The following is a 19,920-nucleotide window of genomic DNA, read 5'->3' as shown; positions in this document are numbered from 1 at the left end:
GATAATAGTATTATATCAATGTTAATCTTCTGACCTTGATAACTGTGCTGTGGTTATATAACAAAATGTCCTTGTTAGGAAATACACAGTCAAATATTTAATGGTGAGGGGACATCATGCCTGCAACTCATTTTCAAATGGTTCATGAAAAAATATGAGAGAGGAAAAAAGTAGGAAAACGTTAATAATTGGTAAATCTGGATTTAGGATAAATGGAAACCTTTAGTACAATGTTTCTGTATGTTTGAAATTATTTCAAAATAAAAAATAATAAAAAATGGTTCAGCTCTAAAGCTCTCATACTCTCTTAGTGAGGTGTAAATCACCCTGCAGAAGGACGGTTGACAATACATGGAGCTGCGAGTTGACTTGGTGATTCAGAATCAGCTGTTTCTGTTTGACAAAGGAATTAAAAAGGGCGAAAGTGTTCCACTGCATTGTTTCCGCAACACCTCAGACTTGATGTACTTTTCAGAGCTTTTTATTTCACTGGAGATCAAAATATTAATGTAGACTTCAATCACATTTAGAAGAGAGAGAGGAGAAACCTAGGGTATGGCAAGGCAATCATTTGGCTCAGCTTACTTTCCTAAGAGCCTTTGAACCTGGGCAAAGGGTCATTATTATTCTTTGGATCTCTTAGGTCAGTGGTATTTTTATAATAGACTTTTTTTCTCAGCATATCTGTACATCTTTGTTGTCTCTCAGATGAGGCAATGAAAGGATGCAGCCCTAATTTACCATCCAGTTGCTTTAGAGACAAGATTATCAGGTGGCCAAGCTGGCATTCCGTTTTAACACTTCAGGGGTCTCGCTTGTATTTTTATCCCAGAAAGAGGTCTTCCTCATCCACCTGAACAGAGGTAATTAAAGTGCCTGGATTGTACTAGTCATTTATTCCTGGAGTTCATTTAATCTTGACAACACCCCAGTGTGGTAGATATTAGTGTCTGCTTTTCACAAAGAAGACCCATAGAGGTTAACTCAGTTGCCTGAGACCACAAAACTAGTACATGTTAGAGCTAAAATTCAAATCCAATACTGAATACAGGCCATCTCAGACATTGCAGTTTTTCTTCAAAGAAGAATTTTGAATTGGTCCTAGTAGTGAGGAGTTTATTTCAGTATTTTTGTTGTTTCTTTTGTTGTTGTTTTTTTTACCTATTCATTAAGATGTGATGACTGAAAATTTAGACATTCTGCTAACAAAAAAGATGTGTACTTGTCTTTGTGAGAGAATTTACGGTTTATCCCCTGTACTATTAAGATATGCCTTTTTAAGAAACACCCATCTCTTTTAAAAATAATTTTTGTCATCATTTGGGACAGGCATGAAAATTTACTTCTGTGGTGGCACTTCTCTATCTGACAGATTCTTTTATTTTTTATTTATCTGGCTTATGAGTTTAAATCTGTTATGATTTAAACCTTTATGAAGTGGTTAACTTTAATGCCAGGTCTTTGAAAAAGTTTACTGAGTTGATAGTTGTTAAAGCGATAAAACAAGACAATTGCCATATGTATGTTTTAAGAGTTACACTTTTTTGTGAAAAAGACAGTGAATTTTGAATTCTCTTTGCTGATAAGAGTTTGAAAGAAGACAGCCAATAAACATAGTATCTCCTTTTTTCTGGTCGAGTGATAAACTTTAGTGGAAGACAGTTGAGAATTTAGTTGAATCTTTGGAAGCAGCATAGTTACCCAATAGTCTAGAGCCCCATGACTAACTAATGGAGTTAGTGGAATCATCAATTATGGTTTGCTTTTTAAAGGTGATAGATGGTAAAATACACATGGGTGAAGGTGATCGTGGGAACAATTGAGAGTAACATTGGCATATATACACTGCCATGTGTAAAATTGCTAACCAGCAGGAAGCCGCTCTATAGCACAGGAAGTTCAGCTCCTCAGTTCGATGCTCTGTGATGACATAAAGTGGTGGAATAGGGGTATGGGAAGGAGGCTCGAGAGGGAGGGGATATATGTATGCTGCTGCTGCTGCTAAGTCACTTCAGTCCTGTCCGACTCTGTGCGACCCCATAGATGGCAGCCCACCAGGCTCCCCCGTCCCTGGGATTCTCCAGGCAAGAACACTGGAGTGGGTTGCCATTTCCTTCTCCAGTGCGTCAAAGTGAAAAGTGAAAGTGAAGTCGCTCAGTCGTGTCCAACTCTTCGCAACCCCATGGACTGCAGCCTACCAGGCTCCTCTGTCCATGGGATTCTCCAGGCAAGAGTACTAGAGTGGGTTGCATTGCCTTCTCTGGGATATATGTATACATATGGCTAATTCACGTTGTTGTACAACAGAAACTAACACAGCATTGTAAAGCAATTATGTTCCAATTTAAAAAAAACAATCACACCCACAAAAAATGTGAAATCTGGCTCTAGCTCTTCAACGGCCTCATTGCTGCTTCTAATTGAGATGGACAGTAAACTGTTGGTCCCAGGCCTGGCTGTATTCTGTGCCCTATAGCCATAAACAGATTGATCTGACATCTGGAATCCAAGCAAATGACCGGAAAGTTATACCTCTAAGACACTCTGGGCCAAGTATGTTGTACTTCGAAGTTTCCCTTGCAAACAGCTCAGAAACTTATATTTAATATAAAAGTTGTTCTAGTTTTAGAAATCTTGACCCCTCAAATATAAATCAGAGTTTGGGGATAAATCTTTAATCATAATGGACTGGGCCCCAAATATTCAGAATTTAAATGCCACATCCCAAAGCAAGCCAAGTAAAGGTGACCTGTTAAAAAGTTCAGTTTTATACAGGTGCTGTGTACGTATGTGTACAGGCTGTTGTGTCATTTCTCCTCCTTTTCCCCTACTCTACTAAAAAAGCTAGGAAATAGTCCTCACGATGTCTTTTTCAGAAGCTTTTTTGTTGAAAGAATACTCAGAAGTGTACATGGTCACAGTAATTCAAGGGTCTTGCACATAGACCCTTTTATTCTTTCTTGCATTTTTGGTTTTTTGCTCAATGTTACAAGCTCAAGTAAGAGAACAATTTGTAAAGGAGTTATATTGATGTGTTATTAAAATAAATCCTCTTCTTATCAATTATATAAAATTATGTCCCCGTTAAGAAGGGATTTAAAAATCAATATGTTGTTTCCCAACCTCTTAGGTGAAAATAAGACATCACAGCTGGGTCCAGGAAAGGCTAAAATTATGTCAGAGTGTGAGAGCTCTTAAAGGCTATCTTGGTGTTTTTACTAAATCGCTGTCCACCAGATAGGTACACATACAGTTAGAATTTTTTAACCTGAGTCCAACATTATTGGCAAAGTTAAATGTAGGCTTTCTGCAATCTTGTATGTATTGACTAGTGATTTAGCTCAGGTAATTGCGTTTAGTTAGTATGTGTCAGCAGTTCTCGACAATTGATAAACTTTTTTTGGTATATCATGCAAAAGAATACTGGAAATAGTATTTCTATTCCAGTAGAAATTTATCTTTTGGTTTCAGTAAAATTCAGACCAATTGATACATGCTAAGCCACAGAGAAAACACTTGTCCATCCTACTTTTTTTTCCTATTCCTATTAGAGGTTGGTATACTGATTATGTTTACAGCACAGTTAAAGAATTTCTTCATAACAGTTCAAAGTATAATCAACTACTAAGATACAAGTTACAGATATTAAAGCCCACTTTACTTAGCACATGAGGGTCCTACAAGGGCAGGGAGCAGGGATGTACTCCTGCCCAACAAGGATGTCTTCTAGCAGTTCCCTGCTCCTCCCAGACTCTCTCAAGCCACTGTGCTTCTCCTGGGAGCAGCTTAAGCCTCATGGAGACCCTGGAGATGCAGCTTATGAGTTTGGAGATGCCTAGACCTGCACCCTTCCAAGAGCCTCTCTGTCGCTGACACTCCAGGACCTGGAGCTGCCAGCCTGGGGGTCCTCTTGTTATGGAGCAGGGCTCGTGTGCCCGAGATGTAGAAGCCCAACATTGACAACAGGTGTATGAATCAAAGTGAGGGTTTATTTGTAGGGTGCCAAGCAAGGGAGTGGGAGACAAATCTCAAATCCACTCCAATTTGGTCTTTGATTTAGGGGCTGTTTTAAAGGGTAAGAAAGTCACAAGATTAATCATCACCTTGTGATTTAATTGAGGCATAAGTGATGTAAGGTATTACATAACTTTCAGGGGAACAACATAATGAGTCACTGTTCTATAGGTCGTATACCCTTTATAGTTATTCTAAAACACTGGCAATCTTCCTTGTTGTGTGTGTGTCAGTCACTCAGTCATGTCCGACTGTTTGCGATCCCATGGACTGTGGCCCACCAGAAATCCTCTGTCCATGGGATTTCCCAGGCAAGAATACTGGGGCGAGTTGTTATTTCCTGCTCCAGGGGACCTTCCCAACCCAGGGATTGAACCCAGGTCTCCTGCTGGGACTTCCCTGGTGGCTCAGACGGTAAAGTGTCTGCCTACAGTGCGGGAGACCCAGGTTTGATCCCCGGGTCAGGAAGATGCCCTGGAGAAGGAAATGGCAACCCACTGCAGTACTCTTACCTGGAATATCCCATAGACAGAGAAGCCTGGTAGGCCATAGTCATGGGGTCGCAAAGAGTCAGACATGACTGAGAGACTTCACTTTCTTTCTTTCTCCTGCATTGCAGGCAGATTCATCTTCCTTGTGCTGCATGTATAATACATCTTTGTAGCTTACTTATTTTGTACATAGTAGTTTGCTGTTTTTTAACCCGTGGTGGTGGTGGTAGTCACTCAGTCGTGTCTGACTCTTTGCAACCCCATAGACCATAGCCTGCCAGGCTTCTCTGTCTATGAAATTCTTCACCCAAGAATAAGAGTGGGTTGCCATTTCCTTCTGCAGGGGCTCTTCCTGACCCAGGGATCGAACCCAGGCCTCCTGCATTTCAGGCAGATTCTTTACCATCGGAGCCACCAGAGAAGACCTTTTAACCCCTACTCCTGTCTTGTCCCTTCCCACTTCCCTCCTCCCACTGGTAACCACTAGGTTGTTCTACATGACATTTCTTTTTTTAAACTAAATTATAGTTGATTTACAATGTGTGTTAGTTTCAGGTATACAGCACAGTAATTCCGTTTTATATATATATTTTTTTCAGATTATTCTTCATTATAGGTTATTATACAATATTGAATATATAGCTCCCTGTGCTATAGAGTAAATCTTTGTTGCTTTGGTATTTATCTTTTGTCTACAGTAATTTATATCTATTAATCACATAGTGTATGTCAGTCAGTCAGTTCAGGCACTCAGTCATGTCCAACTCTTTGCGACCCTGTGGACTGCAGCACACCAGGCTTCCCTGTCCATCACCAACTCCCAGAGCTTGCTCAAACTCGTGTCCATCGAGTCAGTGATGCCGTCCAACCATCTCACCGTCTGTTGTCCCCTTCTCCTCTTTCCCCCCTTCAATCTTTCCCAGCATCAGGATCTTTTCCAGTTCTTCACATCAGGTGGCCAAAGTATTGGAGTTTCAGCTTCAGTATCAGTCCTTCCATTGAATATTCAGGACTGGTTTCCTTTAGGATGGACTAGTTTGTTCTCCTTGCAGTCCAAGGGATTCTTAAGAGTCTTTTCCAACACTACAGTTCAAAAGCATCAGTTCTTCAGCGCTCAGCTTTATTTATAGTCCAGCTCTCACATCCATACATGACTACTGGAAAAGCCATAGCTTTGACTAGACAGACCTTTGTTGGCAAAACAATGTCTTTGCTTTTTGATATGCTGTCTAGGTTGGTTATAGCTTTCCTTCCAAGGAGCAAGCGTCTTTTAATTTCATGGCTGCAGTCACCATTTGCAATGATTTTGGAGCTACCCAAAATAAAGTCTATCACTGTTTCCACTGTTTCCCCATTATTTGCCATGAAGTGATGGGACCAGATGCCATGGTCTTAGTTTTCTAAATGTTGAGTTTTAAGCCAACTTGTTCACTCTCTTTCACTTTCCTCAAGAGACTCTTTAGTTCTTCACTTACTGTATATGGCATGTCTTAATCATAATTTTAGGAGTCAGGGTGTCTCTGGTTTATGATTCTCAGGCCAGGTGTTCCTCAGGGAGTTGTTAGCTAAACTTGCCCTGGAGAAACAACTTGAGTTTGTACTTTAAAGATGATATCTACAACAGCAATTTTGATACATTAATGATGTTAGCAGTAATCTTAGCTATGACAGTAGTTGATTGCTGTTCAGTTAGCACAGGATTGGAGTAAGAGGTGACAAAGAAAGGAAATAAAGCTTTAGATAGAATAACCACAAACTCAGTAAGGGAACTCTGCTTTAGAGGGACTTGGTTTTAGCGAGGATAGCACCCCACTTCTGAAGCCTCAAGTCCCCTTGAGCTGCTAGACAGGCCCCTGTCTGTGGAAGAGGCAGCTGTGTTGTCAGGAGAAGCTGCTGGTACAGTGCTGGCCCTCATGCTCCTCCCTTCTCTGACCCATCCCGCAGGCCCCAAGTCCCTGCAGGGGCAGGCAGCAGAGGCCCCTGGCTAGGTACAAGCAGATTCCCCCTACACTCACATGCATTTGTAGCTGTGTAGCTAATAAATACAGCAATTTGAGTTTATGACATATTGTGTATCATGATTTCTAACACAGGGCCTGGTCAGCCTGAACATGTTTAAAACAGATACCTACTAAAACTTGCTTAAGCACAAAACGGGGACTTATTGTGAGGATTCCATGGTGTTTCATGCCACAGTCAGGTGTCCCGGTCACTGTTCAGGGTTGTGTGGGCTAGGTTCTGCATCGCTTTTAGTAGGAATCCAGCTAGGCTTTAGCCACAAACTGGAACCCGAAACTAAACCACTCTTTTTCCTCCCTGCTCCTGGCTGTTCAGTGCTTTATTCTTCACTCTGTAGACTTGCTTTCTCCCCTTCCCAACCCATAAGAAGATACACAGACACCTATAGCCATGTTTATTTTTATTCCATTCAAGGAATCTCTGAATCTGAATACCTGCCAGCCAGGAAAGGACTCTGATTGATACAGCTTGGGCCAGGTTTGTGCCCCTGGACCATCCAGTGAGGCAAGGCAGTAGAGCATGTTATATAAGCATGGCTGTTCCCACTGTAACTGTAGCAAGGAATAAAGGGTTGCAGACATAGTCCCAGAGAGGAGAATTTGGCAAACATTACCAAGCCTGTGGTAAGTATTCATTTCATTTCTGATTCCTCTTATAAAATATCTGCCATTCAGGAACATGTTTATAGCAACTAGATATTAGTTTCTATATTCTTTATACATTTATACTCTTTATATATTAATTGCAAACTCTATACATTTACAAAACAACTTCCTATAGGACTTTTTCTCTGTAGAATAATCAGAATATGTAGGATTCTATGATAGGTAATGAAATGTTCTCTGAAAGGCTATTTCTTTTTCCTAGTAAAAGGTGTTTTACTGTAATTCAGTTTAGTTCAGTTCAGTCACTCAGTTGTGTCCGACTCTTTGTGACCCCATGGACTGCAGCACGTCAGGCTTCCCTGTCCATCACCAACTCCCAGAGCTTGCTCAAACTCATGTCCATCGAGTCAGTGATGTCATCCTACCATCTCACCCTCTGTCATCCCCTTCTCCTCTTTCCCCACTTCAATCTTTCCCAGCATCAGGGTCTTTTCCAGTGAGTCAGTTCTTCACATCAGGTGGCCAAAGTATTGGAGCTTTAGCTTTAACCTAAGTCCTTCCAATGAATATTCAGGACTGATTTCCTTTAGGATGGACTGGTTTGTTCTCCTTGCAGTCCAAAGGACTCTCAAGAGTCTTCTCCAGCACCACAGTTCAAAAGCATCAATTCTTTGGTGCTCAGCTTCCTAAAAGTCCAGCTCTCACATCCATACATAACCGCTGGAAAAACATAGCTTTGACTAGACGGACCTTTGTTGGCAAAGTAGTGTCTCTGCTTTATAATATGCTGCCTAAGTTTGTCATAGCTTTTCTTCCAAGGAGCAAGCATCTTTTAATTTCATGACTGCAGTCACCATCTGCCATAATGCAGTGATTTTGGCATCCAAAAAAATAAAGTCTGTCACTGTTTCCACTGTTTCCCCATCTATTTGCCATGAAGTGATGGGACCAGATGCCATGATCTTCGTTTTTTGAATGTTGAGTTTTAAGCCAACTTTTTCACTCTCCTCATTCAAAATATATGTTCTTATTTGTCCATAAGAAGTATACATTTTTTAATCTCCCTGCTATTGTTTTTCTTGACTCCTTCCCCTTTCATTTGATATGTCTTTAGTCTTCTATAGAGGAAACTTTCTAGTGGGATAGAAACATAATTTAGATAGAAATACAAAAACATTATTTTGTAAAAAGGTAGATATCTATCATCACTGCGCTGGTTTCTAGATTTCAGAAATGTTAATAAAGACCATGCTTGAGCCCATTCTTCTCCTAGTGGGTTTGAACCAGCTGCCGTTCTCTTATTGAATGTTGACATCAGTCACCATCTTTATCTTTTCTAATGAGACAGTTTTTAAATTTTTAAATGTGATTGTAAAATTATTTTTAGCTTCTCAGTCTTGATCCTATAAAGGTAAATTAACGTTTGTATGATATAAAATAGTTTAACTATTCTGATGTCCTGAATTAATGTTTGTTTCATGATATGTTTGCCTTGTTTGTTGAGCAGTATATTAAGTTCACAGGACTTCCCTGTGGCTCAAGATGGTAAAGCGTCTGCCTACAATGCGGGAGACCTGGGTTCAATCCCTGGGTCGGGAAGATCTTCTGGAGAAGGAAATGGCAACCCACTCCAGTATTCTTGCCTGGAAAATCCCATGGATGGAGGAGCCTGGTAGGCTCTAGTCCATGGGGTAGCAAAGAGTCGGACATGACTGAGCGACTTCACTCACTCACTCACTCATGATATGTTTGCCTTGTTTGTTGAGCAGTATATTGAGTTCATTTACAGCAGATTGGTTTTTAAATTTGCTTTTGTATCCCATTTTGACTAGTGATGCCAAGTCTTACTAATAGGAATAATAATAAATGCTGAAACTTTTCACAGCTCCACATACGAAAAAGACATGTCATTTTGTCAATGACATTCACAGAACTTAATATTTGCCTAAAGACATAGGCAAGGATTGTTGAAGACATTGTATTTCACCTCTAAGTATTTCAGTATGAATCTTCTAAAAATAGAACATTTTACTACATGTTCTATTGGTAGATAGATGCTACAATAGCCATCATCACACATAAAAAATTAATAATTCCTTAATTTGTTTGTCTATATTAAAATACTCCCAATGTCCCATAAATGTTTTTGTGAGTTTTACCCACCCCCCCGCAAGCTTACATCTTACCAAGATTCACACGTTCCATTGTGTTGTTTACATCTCTTGAGTCTTTGTCTCTCTCTTTTTTAATCTAAATGCTTCTCTCTGCTTTTGGGAGATTATAAAAGAGTGATTTTTCAAATATAATCATTCTTTCTGTATTTATTAACTGGCTTCTTTTAGGCAGGAATGAGTGAGAGGTAAAGAAAAACTTCCCTTTGACCAAATGCTAAATAATTTAATATGTAAACAAATGAATAGGTGCATTTAAGAGCTAATTACAGAAACAGTACTTATTACATGAATCCTGCATTTAAAGTGAAAGCTGTTGTTTTAAGAAAAACCTCCAAGAAAAGCAAGAACAGAAAATGTAAAGATGTCCAGATCTCAATGAATAATATTTATATAGTTATAAAGTTTTAAACATAGCTGACTTTCAGTCAACCTTGATGGCTTAAAATAGTTTAAAAATGAATATAGTAGTTATCAACTTTGATGATAGAGTTTAGAAAGTAGAAAGTGACCTATACTATTGACTCCTGGCTGCTTGTATCAGCCTTGAATTCCTGAATCACCTCCACTTGATTATCTACTAGTGAAATTCCCTAAAATTTTGCTACCAGATGTAAGGAAAACATTTAGGATTTCTATTTTCACTTCATCATTTAAAAGTTTATCTGTTTTGTTGTATGTTTTATAGTACATGGTATATCCAATAATCATATAAAAATTTAAAATATAGATACATGTATATAGGGGAGAATTATATAATTATTTTGCTATTCTTAATTTAAAAATAGTTTCACCCCAATGGACATGTCAGTTTTGTTTTAAAAGTATGGGATATTTGAATGGTCTTGTAAACATTATCTTAAATTTTCATTAAAATAAAAATGTTTTGTGATATTCATCTTTAAATATTTTCTTTAAAATTTTTCTCAGGTTTTTAATTATTAGGGGTTTTTATACTTTAAAACTTTTGAATCATTGTCACAACTTAATTTTAAGTTTTTGAATCATTTTAAGTTTTTAAATTTGTGTTTCAGAGAAGGCTGGAACTAATTCTGAAAGTAGATGGGTCAGCAGTATTAGCTTAAAAGGAAATAAGCTTTTAATAAGAAAGGAGATGAAATAGTGTCTTAAGCTCTGTACCCTATGTATGAAATTAAGAGCATTTACTAATAATCAGAAAAGTTGGGAGAAGGAAGTAGTTTAGTATTTGCCCTTATTAATTATTCCTACAAAAACCTTTTTTCCATCTGGAATGTTTACTTCAAGGATCATTGGAAATAAGAAAAGCAAAGGAAATAATATGATTGGTTGGGAGAAAATAAATTAAGAAACTGAATTGTGCAGAAGCCTGTATTAGACTTAATTCCCTTCTCAACCCCACCATCCTCCCATCTCTATTCCGCTTTAGGAGTAAGGAGTATATCACAAAAAAGCACATTCTAAATGTTAATTTGTAAAATTTACAGTTCTCAGACTCATACAGTTTAGCGTTTTTTTATCCATTTGCCATCGTTAACTTTTTGAAAGTAGAAGAATTTGCATTCTTTTTAAGCTTTGGTACTCTGTATATTAAGAATACATATAGGTTCATGGATTTGAGAGAAAGTTTTGTTTAGGGCTTTTATTAACTGAAAAATGCTTTTAACATTATAAGGTGATTGTTTACTATATCATGAGGCAAGAATTGGACCAATGTTTTTGGAGGTTTAAACAGAAATGATGTTTTATGGAAGGATTGTTTTGGTAGATTTTTTGGTAAACTTTTAAATAGTCAAAAACTTGACTACATTTTCCATTTCTTGAACATATTATTAATGTTGGTAAGATTTTTCTCAATATCAAAATAACTTGTCAATATCTATTAACACCCATATTAAAGAACAACACTCAATAACATCATTAGGCCAGCATCATTAGGTAGGAGAATTAAATTTCTGGCTTTTAAATGGGATTTATCAATTAAAGCACTACAGACAGTGATATATGTGGATATTAGCAGATTATTTGGCAGAGTCCTTCATGAGATAGCTTGAAGAATAGACATGGCCTGAATGACAGTACAATTAGACTGATTTATAATTTAGCTTAATAAACACAGATTAAATTCTTGTCTTCTAGAGGGTTGTGGTATTCTATCCATTTTTTAAATCAGTGATTCAAATGAGGACAGATAGCATATGTTGTTTTTCTTAATTTATAGATGATATGAGTCTGAGACACATACTCCTAATAAATTGGATGGTATTTCTTTAGAAAACAGAATGATCTTGATGAGTTCGAACAGGATATTTCACAAGATAATTCTTAATAAAACATGAGCATAAACTGCCCCCCCCAGAAAAATTTAACAATATACTATAAAAAATGGAAGTTCCCAAGCACATCTTAATAGATATTAATAGAAGATTATTCCCATTTTATTTCAAAAAAGCAAGATTCAGGATTATATTCATAATGGGATCTCCACTTTACACACACACACACGAGAAAGTATGAAATGCAGCAGCTCTAGATTAGGAGTGATTTTCTTTTCATTTTGCCTTATTTTCAAATTTTCTGCAGCAAGTATGCATCTTTCCTAACATATGTGAGATAAGGTGTTTCATGTTCCAGTGGCCCAGATGTGCAATCCAAGCGTAGGTTAGTCTCTGTTACAGTAGAGATTTCCTGCCTTGTATCGGTCTGTAATAATCACCAGGCGCAAAAGCATCAGCTGTAGTGCTCTGTGTGTTCGTGTTTTCTCACTCCACCGCTATGAACCCACTGAATCTGTTTCCATAATTTTTTTCTCTTTATCAAAGGTTGAATTAATAAAGGGGAATTTACAAAGTGTCGGACTTACACTTCGTCTTGTCCAGTCAACTGATGGCTATGCTGGGCACGTCATAATTGAGACTGTGGCCCCAAATTCACCTGCTGCAATTGCTAACCTTCAGCGGGGAGATCGACTGATTGCTATTGGAGGTAATTATGCTGATGGGCAGTATACTTGACATTTACCAAGAAAACCAGAGAGTGGATGTGGGGCTTTTTTCCTCTTCCTTCTTTGTTTCTATAAGCACATTACGTTTATAATGGGAAAAAAATCATTACTATAAGTAAAAATCTGAAGGAAGCCTTAAAAAATTTGAAACAGGTATCATTCTAGTTCTAATGTATAAATCTTTAAAAGACTTCCTCTCTAGACCACTTTCCTCCTTTTACTTCTCTATTTTTTACTGAGTATGAAAGGGCAGGTCAGCAGTTATCTTTCTGTATGTTCACCACCATTACTAGTCTGAGCCTAAAAACTGACAGAATGAGCACTGCTACCCCCATCACTTAGGACTAGATAATGAACAGGAGAGAGATTCCTTGTCTAACAGGGCATACCTGATCTATCCTGTGCCCCCCATATTGCTGGCCCATATTGTTCCTTATTGGCCAGCCATTTGTTGATAGACTGTCATTCAGAGTGCAGCCCAAGTCACTGTCACTAGCAGAAAAATGTGTCCCCTGCATGCCTGCCTATCAGTTGTATTGATGTAACAAAAGCTGCAGGTCTGTTGACTGGCAGATTATTTGCTTGCCTGTGTATAGACTCTGAGTAAGGCCAGCTCACAGACGCCGGTGGGGAGAGTCTAAACCTTTTCAGATCTTTGCAGTATCTGGCCCACCCATTCTAGACTCATCAAGAGGTTTTTAAACACATGGTTGGTTACAGCTGAGCTTTTAAAGGCAATGTGGAATATTCTCTCACAGCTAAGACAATAAATAACCAGGTAGGTTAGTTCCTAAATTAAGGAGCAGTTTGGTTATACTCTGCCTTTATTTTAATTCATATCCATCATGACAATAAAATAATGAAATTTTTTAATTTTCAAAATATTGAAAAATTAGAATTTGAAAATTTTGAAACAGTGCTTTTCAAAGTCTTTGTGTATTCCAGTCACCCAGGCATGGTGTTAAAATGTGGGTTCTGACTTAGTAGATCTGAGGTGGGGCTCCAGGTTCTACATTTCTAACAAGCTCCCAGATGATGACTCTGGTTCACAAACACCTAGGATAATAAGGCTATAAAATTAGGCCTCATCTGTTACATCGTCATTTAACATAAACATAACACTTATCCCTCAGCCAAAAATCACAGTTCAGTATAAATTTTTTATATTTATATATACCCTGTTTTTATTTTACCTACAGCATAAAATTTTCCTTTTTAGGCCCTTTTACGGGAGATTTTTGTTTTCAGTTACATAAGTCATAAATATCTATTATCAAAAGTAAATCCAAGCAATATAAATATAGATGGGGTGAAAAAACAAAAGTCACCTCTTCATGTCTAACATTTGTTAAAAATTATAATATTGAGATAAGGGGCAGGTATAATACACATTCTTTTTTTTTTAATCACTATACTTCATTTATGCAGGTATGTATCATTTAAAAAATATTTAGTAACAGGATTGGTGATAGTTGAAATAAGACTGACAAAATGTTATATTTAAGCTCAATGATGGGGTTCATTTTACTATTTCCTCTGCTCTTGTGTATATTTGAAATATTCCAAAAGGAAAATAATCCGGATTTGGCTGGCTGGTTCTGAAGGATGAGTTTAGATTGATGTGAAGTTTTGCCTACCTCAGATCTTCAGATGGACTTATTTTTTATGTCAGACTACAGTTTTTCTGGAAAATAGTATGGTTAGAGGGAGGCAGTAGAGCTTAAGGCTGGATGAATCATGAAGTCATGTTAGCTCTCGATTTCTGTATGACTGAGTTTAGCTAAAGGGTTTTGAACCAATGTTTTAGGAAAGTTGGAAAGCAGCATATGTTTGGTGATTAAAATAAGGACGCTCCAAGTGAGGGATCATAGTAAAAAGCTGTTTACTACTATAGTTGAAACAAGTGGTCAGGAGGATCTGAGCCAGGAAGGAAAATGGACTGGAACTCTTGGATTCACAGCAGAATGAACCTCGAGTCCACCATCTTCACAATTCAAATCAGGTTAACTGGGAGGGCAGCAGATTGATTCATGTACTAGTGAGGACAGCAAGATGAGAATGTCAAAGAGAAGTTTTAACTTTATCAACAAAACATCCAGGTGGTGATATCCAGAAGCCTTTGGGAATGTATGACTAGATTGAAGAAGAGGGGTCGCCACCCAGAGAAAAAGTTGATGGTTGAAACTACTGAATGGGTGTAATCTAAGGAGAGAACAAAAAGGTCAAGGAAACTAGTGACAAAACCATGGGAACGTTTGCATACAAGGGACCGATATAGGTGGGGGGAGAAAGAAAGTAAAGGAGAGGTGATCAGAGCTAAATTACCACAGCATTGTAAAAACCAAGGGAAAGGAAGGTTTTAAAGGAAAAGAAGGACGGGAATTTACATTTCAGCAAGAATAATTGACAGAGCAAAGTCCTGAAGGAGATGGGGAACAGAATCCAGAGTACAGGTGAAGGGCAGCTTCCCCCTCTCAGACAGCTCAGTCTGGAAGATGATTGGGAGGGAGAAAAGGCAGCAGTTTGTTGGTTTTTTCAGTAAATAAAGTGATATCATCTATAGAATAAAAGAGCAGGAACGGTGGGTTTCAGGGGAATAAGAAAGGTTTGAAGCTGGTGTTTGGAGACTTAGTTGTTTAGAGACCAATTCAAAGAATGCTAAAGCATCACTGAGAAACATGCTGGAGACAGATGGCATAACTTGATGCTGTCTCCAGGTAGGAAGCTCAGCAGCAGGAAAGGGCAGGGAAGGGGCTAGCCCAGCTAGGGATCATCGGGACAGGCAGATGGTAGAAGAGGAGAGGGCTGGAGCAGAAGCATAAAAAAGCTTGATGTGAACACCATGATGGTGAAGAGGACAGGCTAGGGCAAAAGCATAAAAAAGCTTGATGTGAACATCATTAAGGTCTTGAGACTGAGCCTGGGGAGGGAAGCAAGTGGACCAGCTGGACCATGAGAGCAAAAGGAGGAATGACCGGGCATGGACACTACCTCAGAACAGATTCAATTAGCAGACAGACTCATTAGAGTGGAAATAGGAGACTGTGATCAGAAGTTCATTTCCAAGTAGAAGATCTTTGATGTGGAAAAGTTCCAATTGATGACCACATCTAAAGCATGCTCTTGCCTGGGCAGCTGAAGTTGGAGAATATAGAGGTTGGGAAACTCTGAAGTCAGGTTACTAGATGGGGCTGATACTCTTTTGATCTATTGAGGATGGCTGTAGGATCTTTGGAAAGCCAAGACTCACCTTTCTCTTAAGTCCTATAGCAGCGGATTGCTTAGGTAAGTACTGTTTGAGGGAGGGCAGAGAGAGCTTTTAAAGTTACACCTGGACTGTCCCTAGAAGAATGCATCAGAAGCTGCTGGCTTTGCTTGCCTCAGGGAAGGGAGACTTTCCACTGTGCTTCTTTTTGTGCCTTTTGAATTTTGAATTAATGTAGCACCTATCAGAAAATAGAATGAAAACTTAAGATAGGTATTATTGATACAGATACAGGTAATAAACAACTTGGTTAACTTTAAAGCCCTCCTATCCCTTCCTTATTCTTTCTCGTCCTGAAAAAGATTTGTTTCATGGGTAGGGCTAGTAGAATCTGTAAGCGTCCATTTTGCTAAGTTTAGTTCAAGCACCGGTCTCTTAATTTGAATCATTCATCACCTAGCTTATAATCCCTGAAGCGCTGTAGAATTTCCTTCAGTAGAATCACAGTTTCCCATCATTTTTAAGCCTGGTTTAACCATTAATAAAATCCTTTTCAATAGGTTTCACTTGGTTCACTTCAATTCAAACTGAGAAAAAAATGTCATTTAAACCTAGCAAGGAATGGGAAGCAGTTGAGAGTTAGCAGTTTGACACCCTCCTGAGATTTTCATGGCACCATTTGGTTTGGAAAGGTAAACACTTCCAGGACATTGGAGCAGTCAGAGTTTAAGAATCAGTACACTGATGTATCCATAAGCCCATAACATATTTTAGAGTTTTCACTATTGCTCTTCCATTAGTTAACTGATCATGAATTAATGGCAGTTATACTTGGTGAATGGAGGTAATTTTTACTGCAGTAATTTTCTGTTTTCCCTTTTAAAATCTTGAAACAGGTGTGAAAATCACATCTACACTGCAGGTGCTGAAGCTCATCAAGCAGGCTGGTGACCGAGTGCTGGTATATTATGAGAGGCCTGTCGGCCGGAGCAATCAGGGGACAGTGCTGCAGGATAACTTTGGACAGCTGGAAGAAAACTTTCTGACAGGCTCCTGCCAACCGAACTTTGAAGAGGAAGCAACTGGGTTGGCAGTAGATGCTGAAAATAGAGACCTGGATTCTGAATTTGAAGACTTAGCAAGTGATGTCAGAGCACAGACTGAAGCCAGAGAGGAGGTACAGTCACTAAGTCACAGCCCCAAGCGTGCTCCAACAACGCTTTCTGTTAAACCCCTTGGAACTATATCACCTGTTTTAAACCGTAAGTTAGTTGTAGGAAGTTACCCACCACCACCAAAACTTCCATCCAAAGAAGGAAATAAGCCCTTAGCCCTAAAATCTTCTGAGGTAACAGAACCAGCACAAGTGTCAAAACCCACCCAAGGATCCACTTTCAAACCACCTGTGCCACCACGACCACAAGTCAAAGTTTCTTTGCCTTCTACTGATGCCCCGACTCAGGCCGAACCAGATATTTCTGTTGAAAAGCCAGAGAAGGTGCTGCCACCACCTCCTGCAGATAAACCTGCTGAAAAGCAAGTGAAGAATCTGGATCACATAGAAGAAGCAGCTGCAGCTAAGCAGTTTTTAGCCAAGCAAGAAGTGGCAAAAGATCTGATTTCTGAAAGCACCTGCGCCCCTAAGGACAGTTCAGATGACCATCAAACGTGGGAATCATCGGAAATCCCTTATCGCAAGAAGCTGGGAAAATGGACAAGAACCAGAGCCAGCTGTTTCTTTGACATAGAAGCCTGCCACAGGTACTTAAACATTGCCCTGTGGTGCAGGGACCCTTTCAAACTAGGGGGTCTCATCTGCTTGGGGCACGTGAGCTTGAAACTTGAAGAGGTGGCGTTAGGATGCTTAGCTACTTCGAACATGGAGTACCTTTCCAAGTTCAGACTGGAAGCCCCGTCACCTAAGGCCATGGTCACAAGAACCGCACTGCGCAATTTGAGTATGCAGAAGGGGTTCAATGACAAGTTCTGCTACGGCGACATTACTGTTCACTTCAAATACTTGAAAGAAGGAGAGCCAGACCACGCAGTTACTAACTTAGAGAAAGAAAAAGAACTCCATTTGGTCGAAGAGGTTTCTGCCCTGCCTAAAGAGGAGCATTTTGTTGGACAAATGGGTTTAACAGAAAATAAACACAGTTTCCAGGACACTCAGTTCCAGAACCCGACTTGGTGTGATTACTGTAAGAAAAAAGTCTGGACTAAAGCTGCTTCCCAGTGTATGGTCTGTGCTTATGTCTGCCATAAAAAATGTCAGGAAAAGTGTCTAGCCGAGACTCCTCTTTGTGGAGCGACGGATCAGCGGATAGACCGGCCCCTGAAAAATCTCAGGCTGGAAGGACAAGAAACCCTCTTAGGCCTGCCCCCTCGTGTTGATGCCGAAGCTGGGAAGTCAGTCAACAGAACAACAGGTTTGACGAGACATATTATCAATACTAGCTCTCGTTTGTTAAACCTGCGTCAAGTCTCCAAAACTCGCCTGTCTGAGCCAGGAACTGACCTAGTAGAACCTTCACCAAAACAGACACCCAATACATCAGACAATGAAGGCAGTGACACAGAGGTCTGTGGTTCAAACAGCCCTTCTAAACGGGGCAGCAGCGCGGGAATAAAGTTAGTGAAAAAGGAGGGTGGTCTGGATGATAGCGTTTTCATTGCCGTTAAAGAGATCGGTCGTGATCTGTACAGGGGCTTGCCTACAGAGGAGAGGATTCAGAAACTAGAGTTCATGCTAGATAAACTGCAGAACGAAATTGATCAGGAGTTGGAACATAATAATTCCCTTGTTAGAGAAGAAAAGGAGACAACTGACACAAGGAAAAAGTTACTTCTTTCTGCTGCTTTGGTTAAATCTGGTGAAAGACTGCAAGCTCTTACACTTCTTATGATCCACTACAGAGCAGGCATTGAAGACATTGAATCTTCAGAAAGTCCAGACCAGCACTCCAAGAAAATCAGCAAGTACACAGACGACACAGAAGAAGACCTCGACAGTGAGATAACCCAACTCATAGACTCTCAGCCATTCAGTAGCATATCAGATGACTTATTTGGCCCATCTGAGTCTGTGTAACAGTCCATATTTAAACTTTCAAGTGATTGAGAAGTTGCATCTAAAGTACCATAGATACAACCATGTTTAAACCCTCTTATTATGCACTTTGGCCTGCTTCTTCACAGTTATTTACTTGTGTGAGAACTAGAGTGGAAAAGTGGTTTTCCAGCAAAAACATGACCAGCCCACTAAATTGGTTGTTTCAGATTGCATTTATAGCTATGCTTTTTTGGGTTTATACTGGGAATTTATTTTTACTAATTTATTTTTACCTTTTTCTAATTATGTAATTATGTAAGCTAACTTTCTGTGTTTATGTATGTGTGATGTCTCGTCGTGTTTTTTTCCCCCTCCTCTTCCTAGTTTTTGAATTAGTGTTAAATAGCATACTGTCCAGATTCTTGAAATATTTTCACTTCCATCACGGTTGTAACAACAGATTTGCTGCATGCCCAACTTGACAACAGCAGTCATTGAGGGAACAGGTTTTGAATCTTACTTTGTGTTATGAAGTTTGTAAGTTCTACTTGCTTGAGATTTTTGTTATTTTGGGGTTTGGAGGTTATGCTTTCTGTTTTGATTTTGCCAAGTGTAATATGAAAGCAGATGCTGCAGCTTTAGTTAGTTATGCTGATTTAGTAAAAAAAAAAAAAAAAATTACATATATTGCTTGTTTTTTATGCTTCTGTGAAATTTTTTTCTAAAGCTTCTGTGCAGTTTAAGTATAGTAAGAATATAGTGATAATTTGAAGAGCTTGCATTGAACAACAAAATGTAATAGAGAATAAATATAGAATATAGTTGGTTGAGAGGATAACAAGATTACTTTAAGAAAAACAGTAACCATAGGATTTTGAAATATAATCTTTCAAAATATTGATACTTTCCTTTCAAATAGAAGTTTTAAACATATTATGATTATTTTTCAGCTTCAGTTCTCCCATAGGAAATAAAGCATGTGCAAGGATATTTGAAGTTTCAGAGGACTGTTCTTAAAATGACCTTGTTGATATCTGGTTTGGCTGTTTTGTTTTAGAAATTTTTTCATGCATGAGAATGTTGTGAACGAGAGGAATCATGCAAAATACATTTATTGTTTTATCTGACATCTGCAGACTTAAAGGAATGATCATTCTGAGTGCTTCTATAGTTCGGACTGTCTTTTATTCATTAAAAAAAAAAAAAATTGGACAGCATAGATACCCAGGAATTGGGACCAGGTATCTCAAAAGGAAGGTCTACTGTAATAGTTCATTGTGTGGAGCCTCGGCAACACATGACTGAGGGAAAACGTGTGAGCATGACCTTAGCTGGTATACCATAAAAGTTTTGGCCTTTTATATGTCTATAAAAGATATG

At 38.8% G+C, this 19,920-nt stretch overlaps 1 protein-coding gene across 1 annotated transcript in view; it reads left to right on the top strand.

Moving 5' to 3' along the window:
- The window catches only part of PDZD8 (PDZ domain containing 8), a 77,717-nt gene extending 58,050 nt beyond the window's left edge, over nt 1-19,667 (top strand). Inside the window, exons 4-5 of the mRNA XM_040254768.1 lie at nt 12,102-12,264; nt 16,385-19,667. Of these exons, the coding sequence (XP_040110702.1) occupies nt 12,102-12,264; nt 16,385-18,579 (2,358 nt within the window). The 3' untranslated portion in view covers nt 18,580-19,667. The remainder of the gene's footprint in view (nt 1-12,101; nt 12,265-16,384) is intronic.
- The last annotated feature ends 253 nt before the right edge of the window (nt 19,668-19,920 follow it).

Source organism: Oryx dammah, unplaced genomic scaffold (genome assembly GCF_014754425.2).
Source record: "Oryx dammah isolate SB20612 unplaced genomic scaffold, SCBI_Odam_1.1 HiC_scaffold_14, whole genome shotgun sequence".
In the NCBI taxonomy this organism is placed as follows: Eukaryota; Metazoa; Chordata; class Mammalia; order Artiodactyla; family Bovidae; genus Oryx; species Oryx dammah.
This window is presented reverse-complemented; position numbering and strand designations above follow the sequence as displayed.